Consider the following 15695-nt stretch of genomic DNA (forward strand, 5'->3'; position numbering starts at 1 on the left):
TTTGTTATATAATAACAAAGAAAGCAGGTAGTTCTAAGCTTTGCCAATGGTTAGGAATGCTTGTTTTCCAGGAGCAGGACCTTGAAAAGCTGATTTCTGCTCTAGTTACATGTAGCATCCTGAGTTTAAATAAAAACGGAAACTCTCATATGTCAATATTTCCCTTTTTAAAATATATGATGCATCTTAAGTAATACATCTTAATAGTTCTAAGTCAGTGAGAGAAATTAACCTTTGCTATTTGATTGATAAAACGTGTAAATGTAACCAATATGCCTAATTCAACTGCATTTTTGAGACAACATAAACAGGGTTGAAAATGGATAAACAGGGTTATAACTTTGGTTTACTCTCATTTAGCACTGGACTTTAAAGGTCTAGTAGAATGTTTTTCCAAGAAGATTCCATTTAAGAGTTATGTGCTCTTTAATGTAAATTGTACAGGGAAATGTTATGGCACAAATAAAATAATTTAAAATATTATTAACCACAGAATATCTATTAGAGAAATCTATATTCTTGACTGTGCTATGAATTTAAATGTTCAAAGTGTTCTTCAAAGACCTTTTCAAAGTCCTTGTGTTTCAACAAACCAACCCTTACAAATGATATGGACCTTCTTTCTACCAGTTTAAACCTTGTAGATTATGGCACTGAGACCACCTGAATCAAAGGAAAAAAAAACCAACACCAGTTTGTAATCGTTTTGTTTAAAACAGATGAACGTTCAAAATGAAAATAGACCTTCATCAATTTACCAATTTGATTTAAAAAGCAGAACATGGGGTAAGAATTTTAGAAAATGCTTCCATTTGGGGGAATTTTTTCTTACTAGTTCCTTAAGTAATGAATCATAACAGTTCTGAGGAAAACTCGTCGTTTTACAGCACAGGTTTAACTGGTTTTTAGTTGCCAGAGACTGCACTAGGTATTAAGAATAGAGATTTTGTCTTCCAGAAATTTAGTTTCTGGTGGAAGATAAATTTTTAAGTTGTTTGGTACCTTAGAGACATCTCATTGAGGTACAGAGAAATGAATGATAACCCACATCAGGAGACACACTAATTTAGGCTAAAATGACCACCCGACTTGCTTGTATTCACTGAATCCCCTACTGTGTTACTTCTGTCATTTATACCAGTGACCACACAATAATTCCAGCTTTCATTTCTCCTGAGCATCACACCCGTATATCAAACTGTCTACCAGACACTCCTCAAATCATCCCAAACTCACATCCCAGACTCCCCAGATCATCCCAAAGAAACTATGATCTTCCCACCCTAACCTCCTTTTTTCCCCACTATAATTCCTGTTTTGTTTTGTTTTTTAAACTGTCATCCATCCATTTCCAAAACATAGAAATTAAGGGGTCATTTTTCACTTTATGTTTATTTCTCAAATGCAGATTTGATGAAAATCTCATTATATCATGTCTCTGATTAAAAATACCAAAATGTCTCCCCCTGTCTGCAGGATTAAATCTCTATCTCGTCTGAATCATAAAGTTCCTAACAATCAGACCCTTGACTTCTTGGCCAGCTTTCTATGATTTCCACACCTGAGTAAGATATGGTTATTCTCACACTTAACTTTGCCTGTGGGCACTGAAACCTAAGACTACCTCCAAATGTCTATAAAGACTAACTGTAACAACACAAATTACCACAGGAGATTTTAAGTTTTTATTTGTTTTTCAATAGTAAAAATGACTTGTAGGAAAGGGCTGCAATTATAACACAATTCGATAACTGGAGATAATTACCCGATAGTAATTTGTTTCAATATATTAAAAGCTTAGAGGGATATGGCCCATTAAACAACCCCTTTCCTGACTCTAAATGATAACTTCCTATCTGGTAAATTGGTTTCATTTTCTTCTTATCCAAGTTTATGTACTTTAAATGAATACTCTCTGAATATGCCCCCTTCTACTCATACAATGTGTATTTAAATGTACTAGCCCCTCATTAACAGGACCCAATAAAATTGAGAATTTGCAAACTGCAAAAACGTTGGGCTAAATTTTGACCCATCTCTACACATGAGCAAAACATCCACAGTAAACGAAAAATGAGGATTATATTTATATAAAATCTTTCCAATAGAAAATAATGGTTCATGAGATCATTTAAAGACATTTTGCAAGATATAAATATGTCTCGTTCCTCTTCAGCTTACCTAAAGAGCATAAGTTGGCTTATCAATTTGATATGTAAGCCAGAAAGAAGAAGCTGTCTATTTGAAATATCAATCTTGAACACTGTTCAATCCAAGAAAGGCCAACTCAGCTGTTTGGAGCCCTTTGGCATGTTAAGCACATAGTTCCATATCCTAGATGCCTTAGGCATTTCCATAACAATAAGGCGTTGCTTTGAAAAATAGGCATTATTCCAGGGTCCGTGAGGCCAAACAAGGTCCTAGCTGTCACATTTTTAAAATAATCAGGGTGTCCAAGAAAGTCCATAATGTAAGAGTCAGGGGAACTGGAAAGTTGCATCTGTTATGATGGCTGCATATCTAATATTTCTATATGTTATTCTTTTCTCTCTTTCCCTGTCTTTTTCTTTCTCTTTTTAGATTTTACTGCTAACTTGTTCTTTTATTGAGATGTAGAGCGTTCATCTGCTTTTTTATTATGAAATATTTTAAGCACACAGAATTATGTTGAGAGTAATGTATTTAAATTATAATCCAACGCCCAACTTTGTGAAATATTAACACTTAAATATACTAGTTCCTACAAATATATGTAATATAATATTGAGTTTAGATTTAAAAATATGTATATTGAAACAGTCATAGCTCCCTGTGTCCTCATTCTCTTTTATTTCTTAGAGAAAAACATATTCTGAATATGGTGCTTAACTTTTCCAGAAATTTTTTATGTGTTTACTGCTTACATATAAATGTATGTATCCATAAGCAGTATCGTTTGCTTCTTTCAACTTGATATACCTAATATAATTCCTTTTGCTTTCCTGTACTCCCTGATTCTATTCCTTTAACATTGTTTCTGAGGTTTTTCTATGTTGATGAATGTAGCTCTTTTTTTTTTCCCATTTTAAACTTCTGTATCCATTTAGTGACTATACTTCAATTTATCCGTTCTCCTTTTGTAGAATATATAGATTGTTCTCTTTTTTCTATTATAATTAATCTTACAATAAATGTTTTTAAAAATGTCTATTACTGCACATGTGGAGAGGGTTCTCAAGGGTATATACTTAATTGCAAAAAGCTGGTTCTTGGAGTATGTGCATTTTACACTTCATTGGATATTGCCAAATCCCTGTCCAAGATGTGTTTGTATCAGTATATACACGAATGAAAAGTATATGAGCTTCTGAAACAAACAATAAAGTTATTCGCAGCTTCATCTTCCTAGGCAAGAGTTTCCTAGACTAGCAAATCATGTTAAAGAGGATAAGTTGTGTGGTTATAGATGCTTTTGATTCTCAAATGCTAAACTTTTGTTTCTTTTGTCTTGAGAATCACTCGCGTGACATTCTATATTCAAACAAATACAACTGGAATGTTTTCAATTATTAATCTTCTGTTGTATTTTATTTATAGTAACAGCTTGGACATGATCCACCTAAGAGTGCCCTATATACATTTTTTTCTTTTAAAGATGTTATGTATATATACTACTATAAATTCTTATGTTCGAAGCTTGTCAGAGCCCTCAGAAAATGTGACATTTCTCTATACAACATCCCTACAATTTATTTCATTACAAGGTTGGAGGGGATATCATAATACCTCTTTGTAAACACAAAATATCCCTTATGTGTGTACCAAATTAACAAGAAATATAATTTTCTCTAAAAGAAATTCAAGAAAGGTCTTTATAAAGCAAAAACAAAAACCTCAGCCTCTGCCTTTAAAAAAGTATACTCATACAGTACTAAACACATCGATGAGTAATTTTAAATTTCACTTATAGAATGGTAGTTGGAAATCTTAAAAGTAGTTACTTGGAGTAGTAATATTAATTCAGTCTACCAAAGTCTAAATTTAAATCACAGTAAAGCTTAACTGTAATACTCGTATTAATTGGGGAGAGAAACTTATTCTTTTCTTTCATAAGGGAAATTACTGCATACTTACAGTGCAAACTATATCCACTAAAAATTGTCAGGAAATATTTTCCTTGGTATTTGATTTAGTGCGAGTCAATGTATAAAATCTGGTTACCATGTTTAGGGTTTGAAAACAAAATTGCACACAAACCAACATTCTGTTAATAACCATAGAACACTAATGTTTGTATTTTATTATAATACAACCAAAATATACATTTAACAACTTTCCATTATTTTAGATTACAAGACTACATTTCTTTTAAAATAGCAAAACTACAAATTCAAAATAGATTGCTAACCACTTACAATTATTAAGAATTAAATTACACAATTAAGTGACAGATTTTTGCCCTTCACCCCCAAATCACCCAAATCAAACTTACCATAAATACTTTATAGGACAAAATATTTAAATGAGAGGTATAAGTCATGTGCATGTTCCTGTCTTTGCACTGTCAATGTGTACAATGTTGGAATTTTAGATCTCATTTTTTAATCTCACATGCAAATTAAATTATTTAAATACTGTGGTCATTTACTGTGAGAAAAAAATATTTCTTTCTATAAAAACATTTCAAATATCTCTTTTTACTAAACTATCCATTCCCAATAAGGCTAATGAGTTCCAACATGTTGTCCAAGACAAATTCTAAAGGGAAGCTATTTCCGTTTTGATTTCCACTTTCATTTATGATATATATGAAATATCATATTTAAATTTAAAATATCAGTGTTTAATTAATGCTCTGGTCCAATGTGGTATTTCGTAGACATCTGGATGCTACCAAACCGTCCTTGAAAATTTAATTTTCAATGTAATGTGGAAAAACAGGCACCGACAACTGTAAACTTATTTTTTAGTTGAGTCTACACAATTCAGCAGAAACAAAAATTAATAGCATGTAAAGAACCGAAACATAGACCAAAGGAAAAATTCAAGAGTAAGACCATTTTGCAGGCAGCATGTTGTAAATAAGCATTATTTAGTCAGCGGATAGATGAGGTATGGTGTGAATTATAATTTTTTCACTACTGTTGTGGCTTTTGCAAATTTCTAAATTTCTCTGTGACAGTTTTCCATTTCTTAAATAATTTGGTTGGTTTTCAAAAATGTTTATTCAATAATGTGAATGTAGTGTTTTGAGCTCTTTGGGGAAGAAACAGTTTATATATAAATTAATTATTTAGACTATCCCTTTCTAAACAAACTCTTAAAATTCCCAATAAATTGAATGTAAATGAATGCAGACAGTCAGGATTCCATTTAGCAGCAGAAATAGCTGGCGTGAAATGCAGATGAGAATATGCAAGTCAGAGCCATACGTATTCAAAACAGGGGAAAAAATACAAACCAAGAATAAACATAGACGTTTTAAGACCTCTCCATAAAGAGCTGATTTCTTAGCAAATGTATTTGAAACTATTAACTATAATTTCATTTTTCATTATTTCAAAGAAAATTTGGTAAAAACTTTCAGCGGTGAGGAAGTATATATTGTATCTCATCTCTAGATTTAATATATTCACACTGTTCTTCTAAGTGTTCGAGGCAATTAAAAGATTAAAAAATTAAACATAGTAGCTTAGATGTCTTCTGTCTTTATAAATACACATAAATCCTTGCCCATATGGTTTATTTATTATGACTTTTTATTTTACTAACAATATTTCAAATATATTTTAAGTATCATAAATTAATAGTTTTAGATCCAAAGCAGCCTGTAAATTAAAATGTCCCCCCCAATTTTTTCTGAATAAGATTAGAAGGAATTAATTAAAAAATGGGTTGGACATTCATATTTTGATGAAAACCAAATTTATTTTCACAAGTCAATCCTAACATTTGAGCTTCATGAAATTTTCCCAAAGCCATCCATAATTTGATCACTACTGTCTGATATACAAATATTTGGAAATCTTTTAAAAAACATGCTCCTACTTTGAGCTTTGAGCTTACTATGAGTTCCTGGAACATTTTGAGCCCGTAAATCAAGTTACAAACACTCTTGTTAGCAGTCTGATCTTGCTACAACTATTCTTAGGAATTACTTTTTAATAGAGTGATTTGTTCTGGTTCACTTAAAAAAGAAAAAACAACTATCTTCCTTAAGTTTTCCTTACAGTAAAACATCTACACATATTTATGAGTATCATATCAAAAGGCGACTTAACCTCATAGATCAGTGTGACTACTTTGAGTAGGTAAACAATGCAAACACAATGAATGTAAGATAGAACGTTTTGAGCGTAAAGCCAGTCACAGACGTGATACTGAACTCTGTAGTAAGTTGCCCTATAATCACAGGGTTCTCATAGGCTTTTATTTTCAAGACACGTAGAATGCATGAGAAACGAGCTATGTCTGCTATTTAGTTTTCTGAAAAGCTGCCTTCCATGTGAGGAAGTGACTAATTTTTCATTTCACACCAAAAACGGCATGAAAAGGCAAAACAGAAGAAGGCTAAGGGTTTTGTGTTATACGAAGGAAAGGTGAGTCCTTCTTAAACAGGCAGGAAACATTCCATACATATTCAGAGGAAAGGACACATTGGAAACATTTGCAAGTGCTAACAAAATGTGAAAAAATGTTTATGTTAATGTTGTGAGTTTGTTTTCTTTACATGCAGTAGGCTTATTTATTATTAAATTACTAAAACAATGCTACTTGAATTACAGCATATAATCTCAGAAATGCAAAAAGATTGTGTGAAGAAAAGATGTCAAAGAGTTAATTTAACCCTTTCCGTTGTCAAAATTTTTGCATTTGTTCTGTTATTCAACAAATATATAGTATTACCACTCCCCACCACTGTTGTCTACCTAATTCTATCTCTCTATATATGTATATATTGTTTTTTCCTATTCACTCAAATAAAATCTAATAATCCAATATTTGGGAGAGCATAAGGCAGTAAATAGAAATAATTTATAGAGCATGATGCATTTTTAGAAAAAAAAGAGGAAGTACATACTGAAATCCCATTGGTTGTAAATAAATTTGTATTCATTTTTCCCATGATCCTTTAGAAAATTTACTTTTCCTCAGACTTTTGCTAGCAGTTTGTTATAATCTAGAGGTTTTTTTTTTTAACAGATGGATTACAAATTGGCAGCTACTTATATTCCAGTGAGTAAAGCTACAGTACATTTCACGCACTGTATTTGTGATTGTTCTTCCTTTTTATGGGGATGTGAGTTTTCCCCAAAGCTAGAATTTATGGCTGTCTTTCTTTCTTTCTCTTAACAAATCCCAGCTGTGTGCTTTCCCATTAGGATGCAGTATACATCATGATGTTTCCCTTATTTTATTAAAATGCTTTCCCATAGCCTATTAAAATATTTATTAAGCATTCTGTCCCTGTAAAGCTCAGCATATATTCTAAAGACACATAACTGAGCACCAACTTCTCTCTGTGAACCTGTTATCCTGACAAGTCATAAGGAATCCTGGGAGGAACATTTATGCTCTTCAGTAAATCAATGCTCCAGGACACTAAATGTAACCCCTGGAGTCTGAAAGGAGTAATGCACCTCTCCAAATTCCTAAACCATGCACCAAGAGTGAATGGCTTGCTGGGAAAGTTCCTGTTGATAATGTGAGCTGTATCTTATGTCTTCCCTCCAATCCTACCACCAGGTAGCCAGTTCTAGAGTGGAATGATGTATCTGTTCATAAGAACATATAGCACAATTGCATGGTCAACTCCGTGCTTAAAGGCCATGCAAGGGAAATAAAGCACCTTATTACAATGTCAAATTTGACACTTTCTTAGCTCAGTTATTTATGTAACATAATAAATTCAAAAACTCAGCGTGTAAGACATTTACAAATGTAAAGCCCCTCTTTTGAGATAATTCTGATACTTTGCAGGTATAAGTTTAGTTCTTGGAAAATTGGTTCAGATGAATGGTTTGCCGTTGCTAATGCCATATCCACCAGATACAGTCTTATTCAGATTACTGTTCTTGTGCTTTAGCAAAACTCCATGGAAAGCTCTTATGAGTTAACGTAAGGATGAATAAAACAGAAGACAGTATTTTTGCAGGTGAAGACTTCTTTTTCTTTAAATTAAATAGAAAACTATGTAGCCACAGCTCTAGGAAGCTCTTCTAGGTCTCTGTGATGTCTTCGATTTCGTTTCTTCTTCATTTCCTGCATGTGCTTCCACTTTGGGCCGCCCTTGTTTCGCTGTCTCCGCTTCTCCCTGTGCCACATCTGTTCGCAGTACTGGTCGAGGCTGAAGTTTGGGCTGCTAAGGATTTGGATATAGTCTTTGTATCTCAACCGTGACTCAGCCAACAGATCCTTGACCCGCCCCTCCTCGTGCTCTGCCCTCTGGGTATGTTCCATCTGTTCATTCTCAATGACATTCAAAGTCAGCTTCACTATGGTGTGGATAAAAGTGTGCTCCTGTGCTTTGCAGTAATACATCCCAGAGTCCTTCTTCTGCAGACTTCGAATCAGTAGCCCGTATTCTGTTTTGATGATCCTTTCATCGGGTTTCAACTGCAGAATTGGAAAAATGTAGGCAATAAATGAGAAACAGAGAGGGCTATGAGCAAAGGCAAAGAGGCTACATAGTTTTACTTAGATGAACCTAAAAGATACAATCCCTGTCTCTCTGTCATTAAGCAAAGTATTGTCAGCCATAGTCGAAGAGAGTGACTAAACTCTCTTTCAACTAAAGTAACAGCCCCCAGAGATGTATGGTTGCATCTGATTACATCTAACTGAGCCTTTGGAATATAGTTAGGTTTTCTCCCAGTCTACAGATAGGAATAAAAAGCTGTGAAAGTTAATGAAGTAAACCTGGAAACTATCAACTGCCCATCTTTACAAAGATTTCAGATACTAATTGGTGTACTAAGAGCACCAATTTGTTTCTGAATTTCAGAGCTAGAATGTGACTCTGACAGTCATCGTGCAGAAAAAGAGCTTTAGTGCACACTACTACCTGTAATGTAGAAGAGAGCAGTTATTCCAAAAGGAATTTAATGTTTGCTAGCTATTGCCAAATAAATGATCTGAGTAGCTTATGGAAACTGTAAGTGGTGACTTGTTAAAAGTCAAGTGGAAAGGCATGGAGGATACAGCCTTTTGGATGTCAGGTCTGTACTGAATAGGACCGTATAGTCAGAAGTTTAGCAACATTTAAAGCTGAATTTCTCTTTTTACTGTGGATTGAATTTTGATACTTTATGTCTGTGTGATACTTTAGACTATGTCATTTGTGGAAATATTTGCCATACCTCGGTATACTATAACATGGTAATGTGATTTCAAGTGTGAGAAAGCTCAATGAACAAAAAGAACCTCCACTGAAATGTGACGCTCTTTGCCCTTTGAAGCAGTAGTACTGAAAGACAATTCAAACATTTAAGCTTGCCTGGCCTCCAATCTGGTGTGAATAGAGAACCTATCTTCAATAAACTACAGGCATGTTTACCGACACAAGAGCCCTGTTTAATGTGGAGTATTGTTGAGCGGCTCAGCATTAAGTAGAATAACAACAAAGAAGTCTGGAAGATTTCCCAGTTTACACATCTGCCCCTGTATTGTAGACTTAGAGTTGATGGAAATCAAGGAGGCATAAAGACGGCTAAATTAAATTTATTCACAGTGGGTGGACTATACTTTGCATCTTTATGTGAAAAATATGTAGGAAAAATCCCTCCAATTCTGGAAATATGAGAAAAGGCAAAGAAACATCTCTGGCTACCAGCCCAGTTAACTAACAAGTATATGGCCAACCACCTTCTATGCCAGAGAAGTGCAGCTGGCGGGGTACCACACAAGGCCAAAGGCAGGTCACAGCTCAGATCCCTGGTTAATGAGGCTGAATGGTCTCCAGCCCTGCCCTTGCGCTACAACGAATCCACACCATCAGGGGTTTGTTTGTTTCCCTTACTTTGCCCATTTGGTGAATTGGTGTGTAGTAGATTTTTTTTTTTTCTAATGGATTTATCTAAAGGCCCACATATTTTTAAATGCTACTGTAATACAAACTAATGTTGAAGTGACTTACATTCTCAGAAACTATAGGAATCTGATGCCAAAAATAAAAGGGAATTTGAATTGGCAGAGCTCTAAAGGATCAGTCTTAAACAATCATATCAATCTCAAATGTAACACATACTACATATCTTCCTTTAAATAATTTTATTGTAGGAATTATTGTTTTTTCATTTAAATATATCTTAGAACGTGAAATTGAAACTATGACTCCACAGCCCACGTTCTGGTCCCTATCTGCTCTGCTTCCTATGACTACTCATTTATCTTCCCCAATTGGTGTCCCATTTATCAAGTTGGTGACACAGCGTACGGTGTATTTGGGGTGTTAAAAGTAAAGCTCTCTGAAGGTTGAGTGTGAAGTATTATTAGCAGCATCATAGACTGCTGCCATATTGCTGGAGAGGTGACGTTCTGAAGCCTTTACTTCTGTAGTTCTGTAACGGAAAATGGCCTGTGGTTACCAGCATGATGACCAAAGTGCGTGACTTCCGTTCCGTTTCATCTCTGGATGTTCTTTCCTAGCTGGTATTCTTGCTAATGTTTAAACTGCGTTTAACGTGGCTTTTAGAGACTGTCACAGCTCTGAGTCACTAGTTTTTATTGTTCTTTTAAGCTTCTGACAGGAAGGAATGATGACTTTGTGACTTCACACATACGATGCAACACTTCAGCATTATTTTTGCTGTTCTCTTTTTGTGTCCCATTTATGTTATTCTACTCTGAAGTCTGGCCCCCTTCTCTCCTTTCCAGTCTACTTCTGTCCCTAACAGGACTCATGGTTTCATAAACACCTGACATTTCATTACTTCATCGTGGTCCTTCACCTTTCCTTTCTTTGATGGAATGCTTACTTTTTCTTTTGGTTTTTGACCTACAGATAAAAAGTTTGCTTTAATGAATTTCTTTCTGGATTTATTAGATCAGAAAGTCTATTAGATCATTTAAGTGATTTTTTTCTCTTCCTAAAATTTCAAAACTATGCCTTTCATGAAATGGTATCTCTAATAAAACACATTTTGAATTGATGTATTTTCATAGGATTTTTGCAGTCTAGAGATAGAAATCTGTGACCCAGAAATTAAGTGGTTGATTAACATTTGCCTACTTTACATTCCCATTCTCTGTAGTGCTTTCATTCCGTGCTGGAATAGGACGCATTATGCAGACTGCATCTCGACAGTGAAATGTCAGCACAGTCAATTTAGAAAATTCAGCTCCTCTACAAAGAGATAATGTAATCTCTGACCAGTGATTTAAACTCATGGAATGTTCTTCACTCTAGAAGTGATAAGTAAAAACTGCTCAGCCTTACATATCAAAACCATGCTTGAACCGGGGTCAACTATCCATTTGCTTAATGTGAGCAAGGATAATATATTTGGCATTATTCAATGTAGATCTTCAGTGAAGGGCAATTCATTTGAAGTGAAAAGAGAAACATGGTAAGGGACAAAGGACAGTTAGGTACTAAACAGCAGGTAAAGGTCAGTGACTTCCTTCTCTGATAATAGCAGCCTAATGGTAATTCCTTTGCATATAATTCACCTGTCAGGTCTTTCATAGCGAAAGCACTGCACGTGTCTTGGAAGTGACTAGGGATTCAAGAATATCTCCCTTCTTCAACAAACATAGGAGACGACTTATTTAAAAATAGTGCCGAGGCAACTGGCTCATTATTTAAAGAAAAAAAAAATCGAATGAATACATAACTCACTGCTAGATTAACTAATATCTTTAATTAAATGTAAATATAAAATGTAAACTGTAATTGTAAAAATAAAATCATAAAATGACTAGAAAATATATATTTGCTGTTTCACTGGGGAAGGAAATTCTAAGCACAAGTGAGAAATATAAATCAATAGATTTGTCTATATAAAACATAAAACTTGTGTGTGTTAGGGACACACAAAAATTTTTAGAGATAGAAAACAATAAAAAGTTACATATAATACGCATAACATTAAAATGATAATATCTATAATATAAAGGGGTTTGTTAAAATAATTTTTAAATGAATGTATCAACATAAACCAAGCAAATGATACGTAAGGCAATTTACCAATATGGTGATTTTGATGAGAAATTAGCAATATGCAGTTGTTTATCCAAAGCTGTAAGATAATTAAAGTCTTTAACTCACTTATTTTACATTTAAGAATTTGTCCTAAGAAAATAGACAAGTAGAGAAAGATTTAGCTAAAGGAAAGTTGATTGCTTTTTTAAGAGGTTACGTGAACTTAATAAAACATGGAACATCTGTGGATGACTGTGTCATCAGGATGGCAGGGATGTGGGACAGGAAACATGGTATTAAAATTGAATGGCAGGGGAAAATGCTTATAGTGTAATGGTAAGTAGGAAAAAAAAAAGGTGGAATAGACATCAGAATAGTATTTGTGCTTATCTACACTTAGTGGTCTCATAGTTGTTTATTTTCAAAACCATTTATATTGCTTTTATAATAAAAGCAACAAAAATAAAACGAAGACCTACAGATAGAAAAATACAAATATTTGAAGATGTTTTTAAAATGTTTTAAAAATCCACAGAAAAAATACTATCACAAATGGTATAAGGTACTGCCTCTTTTATTTATTCAGATCTCAGAAGTTCAACAGAAGCTTGGGGACCGATTAACTTGCTAGTTACAGCACAAACATCATCAATTTCAAGAACAGCTTTATAAGAAAGTCAGTGAATAACTGACTCATGACCTCCCCAACAGCACCCAACTGTGAAACAACTCAGTAAGGAAATGTTCTCCTCCTGGCAGAGAATAACCTGGTGACAGCCTCTGTGCCACAGGAGATCCTGGGCCTTCCCTCAGGCTTTTTTTTTTTTTCTTTCTTTTTTTGCGTGGAGGAAAGATTTCAAACTGTGACCTTCTTGGTAAAGAGCAGAGGGTATCCTGCTGGGAAGAATGCTTCAAATCTAGTCTGGATTTTGCCCCTTTCCTCAGTTCAGGAAGCAGTACTGCATATCCTGGACAATGTATAACTATTTACAAAGGTAGATGAAAATACCAGTTGAAACATTACAGCTAAAATATTTTAAAGTATAAATCAATAAATACACTATTTCTGCTCCATTGAAATTTATGGAGCATGCTACCACCATGACTGTCTGATATACTTAAAACACACATTAAAGTAATATATAGCATTTTCAGGAAACATGAAAGATGTGAGTGCAAACATGCATAGGCAAACGTACATCTCTATAACTGGGAGAGTATCCCAAGCAGAGTTCCACATTTTTTAAAAGTCAGATTAAATTTGTCATGGAGAAAAAAAAAAATCATTAAAAAATTATATTTAAATGAAATTATCAAACTTTATTAACTATAAAATTAAAAATAGTCATTTGGGATATTCAAAAGTAAAATACTGCAATATATCTAAAAGAAAATCTGCATGTTACAAAAATTCAGATAATGTCCTTGCAATATTTCATGGATAAATAATAAATGCTTTATATCTTGAAATTAAATCACCTCTGTGTCAGGTAAAACTTCAATATGTATTGGTAAACAGTGAGACTCTTAAAATAAATATTTAGTATAAATATGGATATGCCATACTCTTAGAACTTATGGATGTTAGGAACAATGAAGAATCAAGTTTTACCAGGGAAATCTGAAATAAAGAAGGAAGTTATTCCCTTAGTATTAAGTATGTGAAGGGTCAATATTTTGATACAGAAATTATTCTCAGATGAAGAGAATGATAATTTCTTAATGTAACAGTGGAACATATCTTTACATTAATCACTTATGATAAAATTTGGTTCTTTGACTCCAAGGTTTCTCAGCCTTAGCACAACTGACATTTGGGTGAGATGGATGGCTATCTATTGTGAGGTATTGTGCATTGCAGGATGGTAGCATCATCCTTGACCTCGACCCACTAGATGCCAGTAGCATCCTCCGTCCACCCAGTCGTGACAACCAAAAATGTCTCCAGGTATTGCTAAATGTGAGTACCTTGGGAGCAAAACTACCTGAGGTTGAGAACCACTATTACACAGTAATGTTTGACCGATTACATATACTATTTAAATGTTTATAGACTTCACAAGGAGGCTGATATTTTAGAGAACATCTGGTCCACCTGCTTATATGGCAGACAAACTGAGTGCTAGAGAAGTCACCACCTGCTTACGAACCCTCAGCAGTCAGGGTGAACACATCATCAGTGCTCTTTCGTATTTCACACGTCCTCCCAGTAGAGAGTGCCTGCAATTTTATATGCATACTTTACACTTGTGAGTAATCCTCTGCTTTGAAATACACATTCTTGTATATGTTTTCTCATTTAATTTTGACAGTAACTTTTGCATTGATTTTATTTACCTTGGAAAATTCCAGCCCACAGTCCTCAGTAATATTACCAAAGAATCATTACTCAACGCATCTAATTCTGAGCCTGTGTTCGTTCCATTACCATTACAGTGTCCTTAGTTTAATATTGGGGCTTTTAGAAATCTAGATTGAGTATCACTGGTTTCTCATAGGCATTAGAATAGAAATATAAAAATTCTGTCATTTAACCTTTGTTACATGACATTTGAATAATACAGGATTTCTCAGACTACCCAAACTCATCTCATTAAATTCAGTAACATATATAACCTACATATCTCACAAAATCTTTGTGATATGTTTTAATCACATGTATGTGTTAGAAAAAAACAAACAGAAAAAAGTCAAAAGATGAGTAGAGCATCCATATTACTTTTCCCTCTGTTGATTTAATTTTAATACACTAGAGTGGAAAGGTACAGATGTCCAGATACTTATCCAACTTGCTCCTATGATATGATAAGATAGATATTTCCATTTCTGTACAAACTTGACATGTTTTATGATCTAAACTGAACACAATGAGAGAGAGAATTTAGTCATTGTGCTGTTGTGAGGGGAAAGTCTTGTTCTTGATCAGGGAATTATTCTAAAATATAGACCATCAATGAAAACTAAAAAGTAGAAGAAGAATCCTGTATTTTTTAAATTCAATTTGCTTTTAAGTGTATTTATTAACACATTTGCATTAAATTGGCCTATTCATATCTCAAAGGCATTGTTACCTTGGGTGCTAGAGAGTATAAAATTTTATTTTCCTTGTTCTCATGTAGTGATAAGAGCTCCACTTGGCACTAAAAGTCGAACATCTCCTCTCACAACCTAAACTTGATTTAAGTTTTACACTGTTTCCCTCAAGGTGAGCATTCTTTGATGACTGTAACTTACCTCCTCTCGATATTCATCTCCTGACCGCTGGATATACCACTTAATAGATGCTTGTTGGGACTTAGGTATACATTCCAGAAAGGTTGAATTAAATTCAATGCCAAAAATCACCTTTTCATCAGCAGCTTCATGACTAATGCCTGGAAAGCAAACATGGAATAGGAGATTAACCTTGACACGATTTTAAAAGCAATGGGAAAATAGACTGATTTAGAACAGATGCCATGGAGGAAAGATTCATACACATTATTAAAGAGAAAGGAAATTCATGTTATAATGTTGTAACCTGAGAGTAGAATACTATCTAATAGAGATTTTTAAAACTCTATCCCTGCACTGC

At 34.0% G+C, this 15695-nt stretch overlaps 1 protein-coding gene across 1 annotated transcript in view; it reads right to left on the reverse strand.

Moving 5' to 3' along the window:
- Nucleotides 1–4249: 4249 nt before the first annotated feature.
- Nucleotides 4250–15695, reverse strand: part of SEMA3D (semaphorin 3D) — a 209660-nt gene continuing 198214 nt past the window's right edge. The window contains exons 19-20 of the mRNA XM_060020342.1: nt 15356–15495; nt 4250–8595 (exon numbers count right to left, since the gene is read on the reverse strand). Coding sequence (XP_059876325.1) covers nt 8170–8595; nt 15356–15495 — 566 coding nt within the window. The 3' untranslated portion in view covers nt 4250–8169. The remainder of the gene's footprint in view (nt 8596–15355; nt 15496–15695) is intronic.

The sequence above is a fragment of the Delphinus delphis genome, chromosome 9 (genome assembly GCF_949987515.2).
Source record: "Delphinus delphis chromosome 9, mDelDel1.2, whole genome shotgun sequence".
Taxonomy (NCBI): domain Eukaryota; kingdom Metazoa; phylum Chordata; class Mammalia; order Artiodactyla; family Delphinidae; genus Delphinus; species Delphinus delphis.